Raw genomic sequence first — 21349 nt, 5'->3', positions numbered from 1 at the left:
TCTTCTTCCTAGGGTTCAATTGTGGGAGCAGACATTTCCCTTCCTCAAGGGAAGGTGTGCAAGATTTTTTCCGCGCACCATTGGAGGGGAGGCGGTTGTAGGAATTCAGTAAGCTGACGACTGCGCTGAGGGCACAAAGCCCATGACGTAGCTCCTCGCTCACACCTGCTTGGATGAGTATCTTACTCTCGCTGTCCAAGCAGCGAGCAGCAGCCTCTCTCTGGCTCCGTCCACCCTGCAGGAAGATCTGGGCTCTGGAGCCAGGGTAAGACTTGCAGCAGTCTGGGAAAGGCAATGATCAGGGCCCGGGAGGTAGGGTGAAGACGAGAGAGAAAGATCTGTGGGGTGAGGAGTCTTCTGGTCCTCCGCGCCTCTTCTGGGACTCTGGTGGGCACATCGGCTGATCAGTGCAGATGCACGCAGTTTCGGTTTTGTTGCATATCTCTGATCCACCGAAGACTTTCAACATGCCTCTTGATGTTTATCCAGTTGGAACTCTTTACCTGTCTTAAAAGAGGAATCATTCCATTTACATGAAATGCTCTGATTCATAGCTGAAGCCTGAAGTCATTTGTCAATCAGGCCTTTCATGAGGTCAAATTAAGAACTTCAGTTTTTTATTTCTGTTTTGAATGCACTGTTATTAGGAACTATATATTGCAGGCAATTAGAATGATGGCTGTTGACTCTTCTGGACTACATGTCATCTACTGGCTTCCAGGAAAAGACATGAAGACATGTAGGTGTGACCCCAAATCCATGTAGTAAAAGGTTACTCTGCGGGTGACTACTTATAGAAATTATCTTCCAAAGAGTGTATAAGGATTTGGGAATCTGGAAAATATACCGAGATATTCCAAGGAAGTCAGTCAGTCAGTAGTTAATTGAACTTGTTTAAGAAGCCCACTTCTTTGCTACTGTTTGAAGGAAATACCAAGATATCAAAATATAATCTGATCTCAGAAGGATTCTTGATGGGTAAGATCAAATAAATTAAAATTACTAATATTAGTAATACTAAACACAGTTAAACTTTAGGTTTGTGACAGAGATGATTAATACTACTTATTTATGCTTTCCATCTTTATTTTAAATATTGTCTTTTTTCCCCTATTCTAGGATTATGAAACTGAACATCATGCTCTTCCTACAGACACCGTAGAACCATGGCATCCCAGTCTTAAAACACCTGCAAGAAAGGGGACAGTACTTTTCCATTAGTAAGTAGCAAGGGGGAAAATGGCAGCCAACTTTTCAGCTCTGTATGAATGTGGATTTTGCCATTGCTTTCATTGATGCAACAAAGATGATTATAGGTTGGGTAAGTGACGGGGAGGGAACAGGAGAGTGGTAGGGAGGAATATGTGGCATCATAGTCTGTTGAGTTATGGAATTGTGGATCATCTAATATAATCCCATTGAATGATTGAGCTATATAAAATTACCCAGCTAATGTGTATATCTATCAATGAGCTGATGAGGATGCAACAGTCCAGATGTTAGAACATTTTTTTTTAAAGTTACAAGATTCCTAGTAGACCTGGGCCTTGAACATTTGAATCTCCGATGAGATTATGCTGATTTTTTTTCCTATGATACCCAGATGTAAAAACAGATCTTATGACACTTCTAAAATTAGAAATTGAGTCAAACAACATGCATTTATGGAAAGATCTTACAATCTCAGCAAACTATCACACATTGTAAAGGATCATCATAAAAATATTAATAATTTCCATTTACTGAATATTATATTGCAGACACTATGTTAGGTGCTTTATGTATGTTGTGCCACACCCTTTGCAAAGCAAAGCTGTTGATGTGATAGCCCCCATTTTACAGCAGAGAACCTTGACGCTCAGGATTTCTGAGAACTGATGGTTTCTAAAGACTATGTTTAATAAGCCATAGAAAGTTGCTAATTGGGAATTAAAAGCTGAGCCACAGAAGTTCAACTGTAAGGAAGTACTGGTTATCTTCATAATGATTAACCAGTCATCAGTGGTTATTATAAAAATACTAGGTCAAAAAAGCAGCATCTAGAAGAGGGGGCGGGGCTGGTTAGGGAGGGAAGGCATGCTGTATTAACTTGTGTTAAAAGCTGTATGGAAACTAAATAATATCAAGAGCAATGCCAGACAACTAGCAATGAAATTTGAATATATGGGTGTGAAAAATTCTGTTTCAGAAATCTATTCATTTAGGTTTACTTGCACAACCAGAATTTGCTAAAATATAAATAGATGTAACATGTATTGTGCTCTAAGGTCCTCTCCACCTCCCTTCTTTCTACAGATAAAGCAAATACTTCATCCTGCTCTGAGAACCAACAGTAAGTGATAACTCATTTATTTTAATGTGAACATTTATGTGTCAGTCATCTTTGTTTTTCCAGTGGTAAAAATAATATATTTAATGCGTTTATCTATGATTTTCAAAATATTATGGATAAATTTTTATTAAGAGAATCAAGTTAATTTTACTCTTTACTCATTTTATCAAGTTGAAACTCAAATTAATTCTTTACACTTCAGCTTAAAATAGATAATAGAATTTTCGTGTTTGACTTCGAAACAATTATTCTGGAACCATCTTAACTAGAAGAAATGTAAATATGGCAAATTGCATATATTTTATACTTCCATATTGATAATTTTTGCTATGAACATGCATTGTTATGTATTAATACAGGTATTGTTAAAATAGGGATGAGTGCCTCCAGTGTGCTACAAAATGATTGCTTTTCTCAGGTGAAAACAATGTTCCTGTCAATGTGCATTGGCTTTGACCTTACTTGGTTGAAGGTTAATTTCTGAAGTTACTTAAGAACTTACCATTGGCATAGATAAATTAGCCTAATCTTCAATTTCTTCATCTGTAAAATATAGTCATACTCAACAAGGTATGATAGTGAAATTAGACATCAAGTTTTGCATTGCACTGTCAATAAATGTTCATTCCTCTCCTTTTTGTGAGCACATTATTGAGGATAAAGGGAATGCAGGGAACAGGTATCAGTTGTCTACTATTTACCCATCAATAAGTCCTGAGAAGTACCACAGATAAATTGTTCAGAGTTTTCTTTCTCTTCAAGAATTTGGGAGTACCAATCTCACATGAAGAACACCAATCAATGTAGCATTCCCTTAGTTTACAAAGTTAGTAATTTATATGACTAACTGCCAGAAGATGAGTGCTTATTTAAGCTTAGTGGGTTTGTTGCTTTGCCTAAAGGACCAAGAATTTTTTTTGACATACTGAGAAAGGACAACATGGGCCACCCAATGTTGAATGCCTTTTAAAAAGTTAGTGAATATATTAAACAACTTTTATACCAAATCATGAGTTCAGCAAATTTGGACAGGCTAGATTTTCAATATATTATTTGTATTTTATTTTTTTATACAGGGAAATTTGAGATATAGACAAGTATAAGGAATAAAATCAAAATAATTTCTAATCCCTCTGCTGGGGAAATAACCATTAATAAAGTGTACATTTATTTCTGTATAATAATAATCTTGGAATCTTGATTAAAGTCATATGTCAATAAAAGAACAAACCGTTCTGGTTTTTATAGAACACCAAGAGATGGTGCACATTGAAAATAAACTTTCCCCAAAGATTGGGATTATTAATCAATACAGTATCAATTAACTCTGAAGAAATCTGGTTTTCCATATTTTTAATGGATTTTAATGGAGCAATAGAGCTGAGCAGAAACATGGTGATATATTCCTAACCTTTATAGGTATACTTCAAGAGTGTCAGACAAGTGTTTCAATTTATTTTTTATTGTCCCTATCAGTGACAAAGTTGATTCCACTATGATTTTGCTTGCACCAGATGAAATCTTGTTACATTTCTTATGAATTTGGGAATCACAGTTCCATTAAAATAGCCAAGATCATTACATTGTTTTTTTCCTCATAGTCAGAGGTCTATGTACTACATATTTTAATGCAGAACTTTGCTCTCTTTGATTTACTTTCCAGCAATGGCTGTATTTCCGATAGTGTTGTTTCTGGCTGCTGTGCTGCTTCCATCTTTACCCACAGAAGCAAAGGTAAAGTTAAATTGTAAAATCTTTTTAAAGCTATCCAGGTATCTCTCGGGATGGCTAGGTCCTTTGAGAGTAGAAGGGGCAAGAGTGGACATCACAAAGTACTGATTGGTAGCTCAGATCCCTTAACACAATTATCTAGATGACATTCTAAGGCTGAGCTCTCCAATACAGCAGCCACTAGTCATATGTGGCTAATGAACACAATGTGGCTTGTCTAAAACAAGATATACTGTAAGTATAAAATACACACTAGATTTTAAAGATGTAGTACTGAAAAAGAAGGAGGAGGAGGAGGAGGGGGAGAAAATATATTCAATAACTAACTTAGATATTCAATACTCGATGGAATTATATTTTAGATAATTAAATAATGTATTAGGTCTAAGGGCTGTTGTAAGAAATAAATGCAAGCTATGTGGCTTAGAACAACAGAAATTTATTCTGTCACAGTTCTGGAGACCAGAAGCTTAAAATTTAGATGTTGGCAGGGCCACACTCCCTCTGGAGGTTCGAGAAGGAAATCTGTTGTCTGTTTTTCTTTTAGCTTCAGGTGGCTTCCACCAGTCACTGGGATTACTAGGCTTGTGGCTATATCACTTACTCTCTACCTTCCCTTCTCCTTTCTGTGTCTCTTATAAGGGTACTTGTCATTCGATTTAGACCCTACTTGAATAATAATAATAATCTTGAATAATCCAGGATGATTTAATATTGAGATCCTAAACTTAATTATATCTACAAAGACTCTTATCTAGATAAGGTCACATGGACAGAATCTGGGGATTAGGACGTAGACATACAATTTTTGTAGACTTCTAGTCAACTCATTACAAATAAAATTTATTATTTAAAATAATGTGAATACATTAAAAAACCATACACCACAATAAAGTAGCATTTATTTCCAGGATGCAAGTGTGGTTCAATATTTGCAAAACAATCAATGTGAATCATCATGTGATTAAGAGAAAGGATAAAAAATATACAATAATTTCAATAATTCTAAAAAAAAAATTGACGAAGTACAGCATCCTTTCATGATAAAAAGCCTTTGGAAAGTAGGTCTGGAGAGAACACAAGATAATAAAGGCCTTATGTGAAAACTCACAGCAACATCATACTCAATGGTGAAAAGATGAGAGCTTTTCCCCTTAGGTCAAGAATAAGATAAGAATGCCCTCTATCACCACTTTTTATTCCACAGAGTAGTGCAAGTCCTCACCACAGAAATTAGACAACATAAAGAAATGAAAGCCATCCAAACTGGTAAGGAAGAAGTAAAACTCTCACTATTTGCACATGACAGAATACTATTTATAGAAAACCTGAAAGACTCCACCAAAAAACTGCTAGAACTGATAGGTCAATTCAGGAAAGTCACAAGATACAAAATCAATATACAGAAATCTGTTGCATTCCTATACATTAATAATGAAGCATCAGAACGTGAAATTGAAAAAACAATCTCATTTACAGTTGCACCAAAAACAATAAAATATTTAGGAATAAACTTAGCCAAAGACATGAAAGACCCATACTCTGAAAACTATAAAATGCTGATGAAAGAAATTCAAGAGGACACTAACAAATGGAAAGACATTCCATGCTCATGGGTTCGAAGAACAAATATTATTAAAATGTCTATATTACCCAAAGCAATCCATAGATTTCGTGCAAGCCCTATCAAAATACCAATAGCATTTTTCACAGAGCTAGAACAATGCCCCTGAAATTTGTATGGAACCACAAAAGACCTCAAATAATGAAGCAATCTTGAAAAAGAAAAGTAAAACTGGAGGTATCACAATTTCAGACTTTAAGTTACATTACAAAACTGTAGTAATTAAAACAGTATGGTACTGGCATAACAATAGACACATTGATCAACAGAATAGAACAGAAAACCCAGCAATAAACCCACAACTGATGGTCAATTAATTTTCAACAAAGGAGGAATGAATATACAATGGGAAAAAGACAGTCTCTTCAACAACTGTTGTTGGGAAAACTGGACAGTCACATGAAAAAGTATGAAACTGGACCACTTTCTTTCACAATACACAAAATTATAAACTCAAAATAGATTAAGGACCCAAATGTGACACCTGAAACCATAAAAATACTACAAGAGAGCACAGGAGGTAATGCTTCTGACATCAGCTGTAGGGACACTTTTCTAGATCTGTCTCCTGAGGCAAAGAAAGTAAAAGCAAAAATAAACTATTGGGACTACATCAAAACAAAAAGCTTCTGAACAGTGAAGGAATCAACACAACTAAAAGGCAGCCTAGAGAATGGGAGAAGACATTTGCAAATGACATATCTGATAAAGGGTTAGTATCCAAAATATATAAAGAACTGATACAACTCAACATGCCAAAAACAAATAATCCAGGGGCGCCTGGGTGACTCAGTTGGTTAAGCATCTGACTTCAGCTCAGGTCCTGATCTCACTGTCTTTGAGTTTGAGTCCCGTCTCCGGTTCTGTGCTGACAGCTCAGAGCCTGGAGTCTGCTTCAGATTCTGTGTCTCCCTCACTGCCCCTCCCCAACTCACACTCTGTGTCTCTCACACTCAAAAATGAATAAATGTTTAAAAAAAATTTTTTTAATAATAATCCAATGAAAATGGACAGAAGAGGAGTGCTTGGGTGGTGCAGTCAGTTAAGTGTCCAACTTCGGCTCAGGGCATGATCTCTCAGTTCCTGGGTTCAAGCCTTGCATCAGGCTCTGTGGTGACAGCTCAAAGCCTGGAGCCTGCTTCTGATCCGCATCTCCTTCTCTCTCTGCCCCTCCCTCATTCATACACAGTTTCTCTCTGTCTCAAAAAATAAATAAACATTAAAAAAAATTTTTTAAATGGACAGAAGACATGAACAGACATGTCTATAAAAAAGACATACCAATGGTCAACAGACACATGAGAAGATGTTCAACATCACTCATCATCAGAGAAATGCAAATCAAGGCTGCAATGAGATACCACCTGACACCAGTCAGAATGGCTAAAATAAAAAAACACAAGAAACAAGTGTTGGAGAGGTTTTTGAGAAAAAGGAACCCTTGTGTACTGTTGGTGTGAATGCAAACTGGTGCAGACACTGTGGAAAACAGTATGGAGGTTTCCAAAAAATTAGAATTACCATGTGACTCAGTAATTTCACTACTGGATATTTACCCATAGAATATGAAAACACTAATTAGAAAATATATATGCACCCCTGCATATATCATTATTTACAATAGTCAAACTATGAAAGCAGCCCAAGTGTCCACTGATAAATGAATGGATAAAGAAGATGTGGCATATATATATATATATATATATATATATATATATATATTCAGCCATAAAGAAAAGAATTAAATTTTACCATTTGCAGTAACAGGGATAGATCTAGGGAGTATAATGCTAAGTGAAATAAGTCAGTCAGAAAAAGACAAATACCATATGATTGCACTCACGTGGAATTTAAGAAACAAAACAAATGAACAAAGGAAAAAAGAGTGAGCAAGCAAGCAAGAGAGAGAGAGAGAGAAACCAGGAAACAGACTCTTAACCATACAGAACAGATGGTTACCAGAGGGGAGGTGGGTGAGGAAATGAGGAAAATAGGTGATGGGGATTAAAGAGTTCACTTATTGGGGCAGTTGGGTGGTTTAATCAGTTAAGCATCTGACGCTTGATTTCAGCTCAGGTCATGATCCCAGTTTGTGAGATAAAGCTCCCCTTTGGGCTCAATGCTGACAATGCAAAACTTGCTTCGAATTCTCTCTCTCCCTCTCTCTCTCTCCCCTCCCCCTGTTTGCATGTTCTAAATAAATAAATAAATAAATAAACAAACAAACAAACACTTAAAGAATACATTTATCATGGTGAATAAGATGTAAAAATATATATAAAAGAAATTAATATTACCTGCTTCTTATTTTACTTTTTTTAAATGTGACCACCAAAAAGTTAAAATTAAATATTATGCTTGAATTGTTTTTCTAATGGACCCATGGTCTATGATTTAAAAAGTAAATGATAGTCTTCTCCCCACAAGATCTTTTCTTATTTACTTTTTAAAATTCATATCAGTGTGATCTCAAAAAGAAATTAACAATACCATAACCCTAAATTAACACAACTTCATGTATCACCATGTTTAATTTTCATCATTACTTTATGGTAAAAATATACCAATTTTTTACATTAAAAAAATTTACAACCTCTTGGGGCACCTGGGTGGCTCAGTCGGTTGAGCGTCCAACTTCGGCTCAGGTCATGATCTCACGGTCTGTGAGTTCAAGCCCCACATTGGGCTCTGTGCTGGCAGTTCAGAGCCTGGAGTCTGCTTTGGATTCTGTGTCTCCCTCTTTCTCTGCCCCTCCCCACTCACGCTCTGTCTCTCTCTATCAAAAAATGAATAAACGTTAAAAAAAAAGTTTTAAAATGCACAACCTCTAAAGGTCTTAGTGTTTGTTTTGCTTTGTTATTCATGCTCATAGACTTGGTATGTGAGAGCCCTACTCTTGAACTCAACTCTTACAATTAGAATAAGCTACTTTGAAGATGTGGTGTATATATACAATGGAGTATTACTCAGCAATCAAAAAGAATGAAATCTTGCCATTTGCAACTACGTGGATAGAACTAGAGGGTATTATGCTAAACAAAATTAGTCATAGAAAGACAAATATCATATGACCTCACTCATATGAGGACTTTAAGACACAGAACAGATGAACACAAGGGAAGGGAAGCAAAAATAATATAAAAACAGGGAGGGAGACAAAACAAGAGACTTAAATATGGAGAACAAACAGAGGGTTACTGGAGGGGTTATGGGAGGGGGGATAGGCTAAATGGGTAAGGGGAATTAAGGAATCTACCCCTGAAATTATTGTTGCACTATATGCTAACTAACTTGGATGTAAATTAAAAAATAAGATATAATAAGCTACTTTGCTTAAATAATCCCAAGAACAAAATCCATCATCCTTTTCAATGATTAGAGGGTATGTGTCCATATAAAGTGTCTATCTCTTGATCAGAAAATCTCTGAATGTGAGAAGCTCGGTCATTGCTGTTTCCCCACCTTTCTTTAACCCTTCTCTTATAAGAGGACATCCAAGGACCACAGAATGCTAGGACTAGAACTCATCAGACCAGAGAATCCTGACACTGGGTCAAAACTCATTTGGCGTTCCGTAATACAGATTTTAAGATTCCTTTAAACTCCAAGATGAACCTTGAGCTCCACCCTTATCCTATCTGCTGCAGCCTGATCGAATATGAATGAATGTGTCTTAATGTTCCTATTGTGTGCCTTTGTGGTTATAAAATATTATCACTTATATGTCTATAAAAAGCATAGAGAAGGTGAAGAAAACCATATGGGGCAGAAGGTATGTAAAGAATCTTATTAGCAAACATTTAGTGATTCAAAAGAGCAAAATATATCTCTCTTTTAAATAATTTTGTAAATGAAGACCAGGAAATGACCAGAGATATAACAAAGGATTGGGAAGGACCATTAAAGGAGAAAAAGCACATCAAGAGTTCCTTGAAACTAGAAATTGGCGTCTGTGGCCTCAGAGGAGATTTTAAGTTATCATGCCATGAATTTTATTCTCATTCTTGAAGCTTCAAGTTACTTTTTTTCTATTTGTCATAGCTTTGGCTCAGGTCCATTGGCAATTCTTAACAACTACTATGAGCCTGAACTGAATGCTCTTTAAAGTGATCTTTGTTCCTTCAAATTAACTTAGCCCCCACCATATGCAATTTTAACAAATGTTAAAAAGATAACCTTAATTTTATTTCTCTTTAGGATCCATCCTTTACTGCATTGTTAACCACTCAAACTCAAATCCAAAAAGAGATTGTAAATAAACATAATGAATTAAGGAAATCCGTTTCTCCACCTGCCAGCAACATGCTGAAGATGGTAAGAAGCAGTGATAAAGCCTACTGGTATCAATCAGTGGTGGTAAGAGCAGGGAGCTGGTACTGGCATTTCTTAAGAACCTTGTGACATACAAAGTTTTATGTCTGTTTTGCCATTTAATTTGAACTGCACTATGAGCAAAATAGAAATTAATTTTCCTTTGTAATGGTTAAATGATTTGTCAACGTTATAGGGCTTATTAAGTTGGGAAGGGCAAAAATTAGAAGCCAAATCTTCAGACCTCAAATGTGAAGCCATTTTGTTCACTATCCACTTTAGTCTAAGATAATGGAGTCCCCTTTCCCTCATATATTTTATTTTTTGTAAGTAATCTCTATGCCCATGTGGGGCTCAAGCTCAGGACTCCAAGATCAAGAGTCATATGCTCTACCAACTGAGCCAGCCAGGCACCCCCTAGGAGTCCCCTTTCCTTCAAAATCAGTGCCATTTAGGGTAGATAACAACCGCTTTCCAGGGAATAGTCCAAAAAAACTAGATATCTCCCATTTGAATGTAATGGGCTATGACTGAAGTTGGGAACAATCTAGGCCTATTCATTACTAAGGAAATATAATTCAAGACTTCACATGTTGGGTATTTAGAGTAGCCCCATTACTAAAAATCCTATGTGTGGTTCCTGTACAATCATAAATTGCCAGATATTATTTTATTAGATATTTCTCTCAGTAGACACTTCATTTATGAACTTCTTTTCATGTAGAAATTGGCACTGGAGCAGATACACACACACACACACACACACACACACACACACACACACCCCTAACAAACAGATCTTCTGATACCACTGACAATTAGATAATATACCTAGAGAAGTTTAAAGTAGTGCAAATCAACCGACCAAGTATGTTATAAAGCATATGCTTCTTTGGAGTTGAATCTCTAAGTATATTTTTTTCTTGTGACATTTAGGAATGGAACAGAGAAACAGCAGCAAATGCCCAAAAATGGGCAAACAAGTGCACTTTAGAACACAGCAATGCAGAAGACCGAAAAACCAGTATGTAAATGAGCAAATATCTGTTAAATAAGTGAACAAATAAAATAATATTGCAAAATATTATGGAACATCAAATAGAATGGAACATTCTGGGACCTTGTAAGAAGATCTAGTAAATAAATGTTGCTTATACTGCTCTTCTTAAAATCAAAGTATCTGTATAGGGAGACATCCTTATAAGTACCATTTTGTGCTTTTGATTTTTTACATTATGCAAATAATTTCTGAAGGAACACTTCATTTGTTCCTCTCAACCAGCTCATGAGTCAACAGTCAACAGTCATCATTTCTCTAACTTTAAAGATTAGGGACATGGGAGAAATGACCTAAGAGCACATTCTGAAGTTGTATAGCCAGGCTTATTGATTTCTAATCCACTGCCCTTTTTGTGATATTGTGTGTTTGGCATTTTGATATCTCTTCTTTTATATTTATAAAATATACTAAATTGTTATTTTTTTCCCTGAATTTTACTCTGAAAATACTTAAAGCTTTTAAAATCATGATGAATACTTTGCATATATTGATTAAGTTGTCAAGTTTTGCTAACTACTTTGTATGGACTGTGGGCTTATTTGCATAGATAATATATTATACTCAAAAACTATACAATATCTTATCAAGGGTTATAAAAACTATGAAAGAAAAATACTTTTATGCATAAGTCTTACATAAAATAATTATTTACATTATCAAACATAATACATTTAGGCAACTCAGTTTGAAAGTAATGAATTTTTACCTGTATTTTCATTATAATTATCACTTATATTGTTGATGCTAATCTGTTAAAAATTATGAAGAGAATGATGGTTTTCAGTAGAAGATGAAAACAAATGGTCTTAATGATGCAAATCTACATGGTTAGAGTCTTAGTTTATTTTTTCCTTATTGTAGGTGATAACCAAGAATATCTTATACTCGCTTTAAGCAGTATGTCTACATACTTTCATACATGAAATATAAGGTCTACCTTATATTTCAAGCTACCAAAATGTAAATATTATTTGAGATCTTGAAAAGATAGAGAAGGGGCACCTGGGTGGCTCAGTCGGTTAAGCATCCGACTTCGGCTCAGGTCATGATCTCACAGTTAGTGAGTTCGACCCCCGCGTCGGGCTCTGTGATGACACCTCAGAGCCTGGAGCCTGCTTCGGATTCTGTGTCTCATTCTCTCTCTGCCCCTCCCCCACTTGTGCTCCGTCTCTCTCTGTCTCTCAAAAATAAGTAAAAATGTAAAAAAAAAATGTAAAAAAAAGAAAAGATAGAGAAAATTTCTGGGCAGCAAGACACTTCTTTCTCTCTTTTAATTTTATAATGGTAAGAATACTTAACATGAGACCTACACCTTTAACAAATAGTTAAATGTACTATACAATATTGTTGTCTAGGTAAAATGTTGCATAGAAGAATTTATTCATCTGAAATTATTCATCTTATCTGAAATTTATGCCCATTGATTGGTGACTTCTCATTTCTCCTTTCCCCCATCCCTGGCTACCACCATTCTACTCTTTGATTCTATGAATTTGACTATTTTAGGTACTTCTTGTAAATGGAATCATGTAGTAGTTGTCTGTCTATGACTGGCTCATTTCAGTTAACATTTTCAAGATTCATATATATTGTCTCACCCAAATGTAGAATTTCCTTCCTTTGTAAGGATGAGTGACATCCATTGTATGTATATGTGTCTTTTTGTTCATCCATTCATCTGTCCATGGATTTTAGGTTGTTTCCACATGGTGGCTATTGTGAATGGTGCTGCAATGAACATGAAAATGCTAATATCTCTTTAAGAACCTGATTCCAGTTATTTTGGATAAGTACTCAGAAGTGGTATTACTGGATCATTTGGTAATTCTAGTTTTAATTTTTTGAAGAACGCCTGTACTTTTTTCCATAGCACCTATACCATTTTTATTTCCACCAAAAGTGTACACCATTCCAATTTCTCCACATTCGTCACTCATTGCCCTTTCTCCACCCATCATAAACATCCTTACCGATATAAGGTGATATCTCATTATTTTGATTTGCATTTCCCTGATGATTAGCAACATTGAGCCCCTTTTCATATACCTATTGGTCATTTGTATATCTTTGGAGAATGTCTATTCAAATTGTGGTCAGAAAAGATCCATAGTCAATTCTTCAGGCAGGCCCCTGAAAACAAAGGATCTTTGGGCATTCCAGCCAACTCTTTCCCTATCCAGGAAGAGGCTAGAAGCTTGCTATTTTTATCTCCTCACTCTATGCTGAACAAGGAGGGAAGCTATGGCAAATATTTATTCTCATGAGCCCCACATCTTGTTATGTGAGGTCTGTTAACATTCTCAGAGAGGCAAGTCAGAAGTCAGTCCTTTGAGCAGCATCTGGAAAATTTGTGGCCCTGGATGCCCAGACCAACTCTTTCCCACCTTTGGGAGAAACAGGCTCTGTTTCTGAGAAAGGGAGAGGAGGGAGCCATGGCATCTACCAATCCAAACCACCATCTCTATTGTCCCCAGGGGGCAAGACTGTGACTGTGCCAAACCTGTCAGAGCTCCAAGAATACCAAGCCATATGTGAGTTCTTTGGGCAGCCTTGGAGAAATTCAGGCATTAGACACACCAGTCAAGACTTTGTTTCCCAAGGAGGAAACTGAGAACTATAATTTTTCATATGTTTGCTCTGTGCTGAGCCAGGGAGAGGAGATATGGTATCTACCAGCCCCAGACACTATCTCCATTCTCCTCCAGGTGGCTAGCCTGTGCCTGACTACCAGAGCTCCAAGACTAACAAGACAGAAGCCACCCATCTGGGAAGTTTTCTTTGGGAAAGGTTGGGTGGCTGGACACATAAACCAATTCTTTCCTTCCCCTGGGAGAAGCTGGGAGACATGGGATTTCTTCCTGATCATATGGCAGGCACTGTGCTGAGGGTAGGTATTCTAGCAAGAGGGTGCCCCAATTTCCCTTCAGGCTTCAGTGAGTCTGGGCTCATATTTTTCCAGAGTATAGAAGCCTTTCCGTTAGTTTTGGAATTCTCACAAGGGCAATTTGTTTGGGAATTGTTGCTGAATCAGTGTGTTTGTTAGGGGAAGGAGAATCCAGGCTTCCTATCCTGCCATCTTGCTGATGTCACCCTGCAAGGTTTTTCTTACCAAATCTTCTGAGGAAGATTTGGCCTTATGACATTCTGATTCATTGATTAAGGGAGGATCCAAAAACTTTCAAAATTTCCATTCCCCCCTGATGTCAGTTGCCTCTTAACTGGTGCTCTTAAAATCACTTCTAGATCTTTTTATCCAAGTTCACACAAAATCATAATCATAATCATAATCATTTACTCAGAGTCCAGTATATGAAAAATATCTGGTGAGGGTGAACAAGAAGAGGAAAAGAATAAAAGTTGGTCACTGCTTTTTGGAAATTTACAATACAAAGCTGAGAGCATAGAAGATATTACACATGTGAATTTAGCATGAAAAAGAATGCATTTCTGGCAATCCAGAGGATTTTTAAAGCATACGGTCTTCTCAACCTACTCAAAGTTGTACATGTTGAGGCCAGCCTTAGCATGCTAGACAGATCTGTCTTCTATTCAACTTTATAGCTGATAAGGACAGAAGTCCTTTTATTATGTATTAACAGTTAGCAAGTATAGGCACTATGTTTGAAAGGCAACATCCTTGTGTTCATATAGTTGGTTGCTTTTGCCATTGCATACTTTATTGCTTCCTCATGAATGATGTTTCTCTTTAGGTACAAAATGTGGTGAGAATCTCTATATGTCAAGTGACCCTGCTTCCTGGTCAAATGCAATCCAAAACTGGTATGAGGAACGCAATAATTTTGTCTATGGTGTAGGACCTAAGAGTTCCAGTTCAGTTGTTGGACATTACACCCAGGTAAGAGAAACAAATGAAAACACTTTTGCCACAAATGCTCTAATATAGAAAGCATCTTTAAATTATGACCAAGCCCTGGGGCTCCAGGTGGCTCAGTCAGTTAAGTGTCTGACTCTTGATTTCGGTTCAGGTTCATGAGATCGAGCCCCATGTAAGGCTCTGAGCTGACAGCGTGGAGACTGCTTGGGATTCTCTCTCTTCCCTCTGTCTACCCCTTCCCCACTTGTGTGTGTTCTCTCTCTCTCTCTCTCTCTCTCTCTCTCTCTCTCTCTCTCAAAATAATTAAATAAATTTTAAATTATGACCAAGTCCAATATTTAATTTGGGTAAGAGCCTGACAGATAGAATAGTCCTAGCATCAGCTGGCACTTCATCTAGAGCTGTCTTTCTTCCCCATAGTTTGCAAAACTCTTGGTAAGAAAGCATACTCCATGCTTTTTCTAAATTAGGATTGGATAAAATAGTGAATGCATGTTAAAATTTAATATTTTAAAATTTGTGACTTTGTTTAAATAATTGAACTAAATATTTCAATTTTAGTTCAATAATTGAACTAAATAGTTCAAAAAATTGAACTAAATATAAGGTACTTGGCTATAAACTATAATAGTACCATGTTTTCAGTTTTACATTTGTTATTATTATTTTTTCAATATTTTCTATCTTCTTTAATGTACTCTCCCATATTCCTTTTTGGATTTGTAGCTTGTCTGGTACTCCTCTTTCCACGTTGGATGTGGAATTGCCTATTGTCCCAATCAAGAAAGTTTAAAATACTACTATGTTTGCCAATATTGTCCTGCGTAAGTATATACTTTAGAGTTTAACACAACAATCCTATGTGCAGTTTAATATTTTGAAATTCTTACAGAATAAACAAACTGGGATATAAAACACATTTCAGTAAAGGGAAGGAATGAATTTTTTTTTCATTTTTTAAAATTCATGCATAGTTTATCCACAATGTCATATTAGTTTTAGGTATATAACATAGTGACAAGTCTATACCTTATGCCGTGCTCACAAGTGTAGCTACCATCAGTCACCATGCTATTACATGCTATTACAATACAATTGACTACAGTCCCTATGCTGTACCTTCTATCCCCATCACTTATTTATTCCATAACTGGAAGTTCATACCTCCCACTCCTCTTTACCCATTTTACCCATCCCCCACCCCCTTATACCTATGGTCTGTTTCTGCTTTTTGCTTATTTGCCTGATTTGTTTTTTAGAATCCACATACAAGTGAATCATGTGCTATCTGTCTTTCTCTGTCTAACTTATTTCACTTAGCATAATACCCTCTAGGCCTATCCAAAAGGGATAAATCTTTAGAAATGCCTTTTAAGTCGTGATACATTCAATTATCAGAGAAGAGACCACATTCTAAATTCCAAGTGTAAAATCTGAAACTCTCTTTCCTTAATGTGACATCTTTTCTCTCAGTGACCTTTCCCTTAGGCTCACAGCTATAATGAGGGAAAGCGTGGGTAGTGTGCATTTCTGTAGATTTGATGTCATTAGTTCTCCCTAACTTCATACTCTAGGAAGGTGGCAGCCTGATGGTTAAGCAATGGATGGTAGTGGACTGGGAAACTGGGAATGGCTGATTGTGATTTCAGCTCCTTCTGCTAAAATGTTCCCACCCCTGCTTATCTAAAATGCTGCCTATGTTATTACCATCACAGATGACTCATTCATTGGCTCTCAAAGTGTTTTCAAGATATCTTTAATGTATTTCAGAGTACAGGAGAGAAGAACATCCTTAATCTTTGTTTTTCAGAAGTTTGCACAAAATCTCCATAATGAACCATTCTTTAAGGTCCTGACTTGCAGCAGGAAATGTGTTCTTTCATCAAAGATTATGTTTGAACTTACCCAGAATAAATTCTGTGGATATACTGAAGATCTAATCTCAGCATATCTGTTAGCCTTAATTTCTTTAAATGTTTGAAATTCCTTGCCACCAGGGACAGGAGACCCCTAAAACCAAGCTTCCTTCAGGTTTTATTTTGAGACTGTCGATAACCCAAGTATATGGATCTCCCGTTTGAGAAGTATGACTTCCAATGCCATCTTCCTGCAAGCACCTATGAGGGTTTAGTAGAAAGAATTGAAAAGTTCTTAGGAGAATGCATCCAAATTCACTGTCTGGCTATAAGAGAGGAGGGTCTGACGCCAGGTATCTGAAGTGAGAGTTGGAGTGAATAATGAGGGAAAGCAGGGGTGAGAGCACTTTCAGAACACGTTTGTGTCTAGTTCACATTTTTCCAGGGGCTCACATACATTCAGATATATCCTGTGTAGGGCCTGAGATTCAAATGCATGGCCTTGTGTCTTTGTCCCACTTGACACTATTGATATTTGGACTCCCTTGTATTTCAAATGAATTAAATGGCCAATAGGTAATGATCACAAGCAAGTTATAAGTTAGTCACTACAATGTGATTACACTCTGGATATTCATGCTTCTCAAAACTTTTTTTTAATTAACGTTCCCTTCCTAGTAAACATAAAAATCTTTCACATACTGCCTCTAGAAATTCACAAACCTTCTTTTCCTTCCCTGTCTGACAAGCACACACACCACTAACTACTTAAATATTACTACTCTCATTCTAAAAGTAAAATGTATATATATGTGTGTCTGTGTGTGTGTGTGTGTGTGTGTGTGTGTGTATATATATATATATATATATATACATGAAATTTGGTATTTTATTATGTTTCAAATAAAAATGATATTGTAATATTAAATATTCTTTTCCAAACTATAATCCCTATGTCCCAGACGCTCTTTTGTCTCTCTTGGGGGGTATGCTCTATTCCCTAGCACTCACATTGGGTGTACTGTCTTAACAAATTTGACCATGTCTAGTGGGAGATGAAAAGTGTTGCCACATTGAAATATACTCTAAAAACTTTACACTCCCATTAATGTGATTTAGTTGCTCAGATTGAAAAATTATAGTCAAGGACATGGGTCAATATGTGAAGTATTTTCTTAATTTGAATGTTACCTGAATTACTCACTGGGAATTATATTTTTTCAGTTTTGTTAACATACCTAAAAGCATTTAATAGTCATGCATATTTGGTAATTTATACTGCTTTGGGGGAGTATAAACTGTAAAGTGAAGTTATTTGACATTATGTATTTTAAATTCCAGCGGTAACAATGTGAGTAAAAAGAATACCCCTTACCAGCAAGGAACACCTTGTGCCAGTTGCCCTGGTAACTGTGAGGATGGACTATGCAGTAAGTTTGAAGTGATTACCTTGCTATTATAAGAAACAGTTGATGTTTTATTTTATTTTTATGGGTTAAGAAATCTCCTAAAGGAACCAATTTAAATAGTATTCTTATGCAAAAGACAAATATGTTACTTAACAGACTGTGTTTATGTAAATATTTTACACAGTTTATTTAGTAACCTACACATTACTTGCAGTGAAAATATTACCACATGTAAGATAATGAAAGATCTACCATCAATGTGTTTTTGTGACTATGCAAAGCTCATTAATATTAACTATACATATTTCTGGTAAATAGTTCATTTCCTCAAAGTTAGTATCTTTATACCAAAAGTCTTATTTTGAAATGTAAATCTATGGGTGTAAGATCACATTATAGCTCAATCTAGACAGGCAAATGAAATATTATATTTTTGTGTGCTAATGAGTTCATCATGCTGATTTCCTCTTTTTTCTGTAGTATAATTGAAATCACAGTGTTTAACTTAATAATTACTCTCCCTGTGTTTTGATAGTAGTTCACTGCATATTTTTAATGGCAAAATCAAATCTGTATGTAGCACTGACTCATAGACCCACAAAAATATTGTTGCAACAGGAGAGAATTTAAAAATATATATATATTATTTCTAAAGTTGTAATGAAGTAAAAATATCTGTTAGTTCTTTATAGTTGGGATGCTTGGATTAAAATTATTATGAATAAGAGTTGAATAAATATCATTTGTTGAGATTTTTACCTTTCAAGTACATTCACCTTTAGTTAGCATTCTTACTGACTGAATTATATAGGTATAATTCATAATATTGATTGTATTAAAGCTATAAATCAACTAATGAAGAAAAAAGGGTTACATATTAACAACTCTTCTGAATGCTATTTGCTAAGAAGCATGGAATTTATCCTGTTATCAATAAGCACTCAACTGAAAGGTTTTAAACAGAAGAGTGACAGGGCCAGAACCATGTTTTATAAAGAGCTTCCTAACAATAGTATGTAGAAACAATTGGATGGAAGCCAGCTAGAAAATTGTTGAAAACTATGGGTTAAAAAAAAAAAAAGATGTCTTTACTGCATTACTGACAAGATGAATGAGATAATTGGACAGGGTTGGAAAACAAGGAATAGAATAGGCAGGGTTTGTTACCTGTCCTGGTTGAATGCTGGTCTGAAGTAGGAAAGATGAAGTTCTGACTGATCCAGTCTCGGCCTAAATTACTGAGTAGTCAGAGAGCCATTTCTCTGAGATTGTGGGAGGGGTACAAGGAGACCATACCCAAGAATTGTCAACCTTGTGAGCAGTATGATGAGTAGCTTGAAATTTGTTGAGTTTGGGGAGGATCCAAGAAATACCAGAAGGAAAGAGTGCATATTATCATTGTTTTGCATCTTTATCTTCCCATAGATATCTGTTTCTCCAGAAAGAAAGCTTTGGAGTCTGAAACAGTGCTATTGAAGAGTATGAAATGAAGGAAATATTCTCTATCAGCATATGTCTTACAAGTAGCCATTAGTCACATATGACCTTTGAACACTTGAAATGTGGCTAGTAAGATTAAGGGACTAAATTTTTTACTTTAGTTTAGAATAATTTAAATTTCAATAGCTACATGTGACTAGTGGCCCCTATATTAGACTGCAGGTGTAGAGAGATTTATTTATATTCATTTTACTCTTTTGGCTAAGGGAGAAAAATAGGCCAATTCATTTAGAAACATGACCAAATTCAAAATAAAAAAGTGTTAGATTGATCAGTGAGCTTGACTAAGGCACCTGATATGTCCCTTAAGAAAGGAAAAGCCCATCATTGTGTAAGTGATGTTGACTTGTTTTGTCCAGTCTCCTACCCATCTCATGCACTTTGAATGTGTGGATTGTTTTGCTGCTACTAAGGAATATGATAATGAAGTAAATAATTTGTTTTTGTCACAGCCAATAGTTGCGAGTATGAAGATCTCCTTAGTAACTGTGATTCCTTGAAGACAACAGCCGGCTGTGGACATGAATTGCTTCAGGAAAAATGCAAGGCTACTTGCCTGTGTGAAAACAAAATTTACTGAGATGCCCAGTGTGCATTGCAAGACTAAGTGAAGAGGGCTGCATCATTTAGTTAATACATATCGCAGGGGATTTTAGGCATGTTAGTTACAAATATGGTTCCACACAGTAATGCATTTTTTTCTCCTGGATCTTTATAGAAATCTCTTTCATACAGTGATTTATAAAAGCAGCATAGTCTATGATGACAACTTCGGACTTTGATAGCAATTTGGTACTTTAAACTTAATGAATTGAATCAAGTTGAGAATTTTTGAAAGTTGTATAATCATAGACTTTTGGTCACTGAAAGGGATCAGAATGGAGAAGTACGTTTCTTGAAACATCATGCAAAAAAAAACAAAACTATAACATCACTGTCATTCCTACTACATGAATTTTTACTTGAATAAAGTTTAAATTCAAAGATTGACATGTACCTTTGTCTTATGGCCTCCTCTTTAAACAAAAGTAATCACGTTTTAGAATAAAAAAATGATTCTTGCACAATATTTTTGAGTATTCATAGTTCACCCCAGCTAGACTCAGCCCAGATAAATGATTATACAGTGCAAAATTTCCAAAATATTTGCCTATAAAATTTTAACAAAAGTGGAAATCAGCTCTGTTCTTACTTATTCTTTGATATTTTGATATTCCTACAGGTTTAGTTGATAAGTTAAAAGAAAACATTATCTGAGAACATATACAAAGATAGCTTTCCAAGAAAAAAAATATTTCAGAGAGATTTATCATTTATAAGTTTGCATACATTATCATTTAATATTGATGACAAAAACATGGTGAAGTAGACCCATTTTATAGGTGAGAAAATATACACAAGAAATCTAAAAACGGTTAAGGAGGCTGAGGTGCCTGGGTGGCTCAGTTGGTTAAAGCTCTGACTCTTGGTTTTGGCTCAGGTCATGATCTCAAAGTTTGTGGTTCAAGCCCCATATCAGGCTCTGCACTGCTAGAGTGGAGCTTCTTAGGATTCTCTCTCTCCCTCCTGCTCTCTTTCTCTCTCTCAAAATAAATAAGTAAACTTTAAAAGAAAGAGTAAGCATTTTATGAAACCTAGTATCCAATCCTGATGAAACTCTCAGGAAAACAAGAAGGGAAGTTTTTCAGCTT

General features: G+C 35.8%; 1 protein-coding gene across 3 annotated transcripts; it reads left to right on the top strand.

Moving 5' to 3' along the window:
• The first annotated feature begins 153 nt into the window (after positions 1-153).
• CRISP2 (cysteine rich secretory protein 2) lies at positions 154-20648 on the top strand. Of its 3 annotated transcripts, none has more exons than XM_043591633.1 (10): positions 154-265; positions 1120-1220; positions 2296-2332; positions 3996-4066; positions 9885-10001; positions 10935-11022; positions 14769-14914; positions 15620-15717; positions 18091-18179; positions 20111-20648. In XM_043591633.1, the coding sequence occupies exons 4-10, from the start codon at positions 3998-4000 to the stop codon at positions 20236-20238; spliced, it is 735 nt and encodes a 244-aa protein (XP_043447568.1). In that variant the 5' UTR covers positions 154-265; positions 1120-1220; positions 2296-2332; positions 3996-3997; the 3' UTR covers positions 20239-20648. The 3 variants fall into 3 exon arrangements, with proteins under 3 accessions (XP_043447568.1, XP_043447570.1, XP_043447569.1); XM_043591635.1 differs by lacking the exon at positions 154-265 and adding an exon at positions 297-739; XM_043591634.1 differs by lacking the exon at positions 154-265 and adding an exon at positions 759-978.
• The last annotated feature ends 701 nt before the right edge of the window (positions 20649-21349 follow it).

This window comes from Prionailurus bengalensis, chromosome B2 (assembly GCF_016509475.1).
Source record: "Prionailurus bengalensis isolate Pbe53 chromosome B2, Fcat_Pben_1.1_paternal_pri, whole genome shotgun sequence".
In the NCBI taxonomy this organism is placed as follows: Eukaryota; Metazoa; Chordata; class Mammalia; order Carnivora; family Felidae; genus Prionailurus; species Prionailurus bengalensis.
The sequence above is the reverse complement of the archived record's forward strand: the minus strand, read 5'-3'. Positions and strand labels throughout refer to the sequence as shown.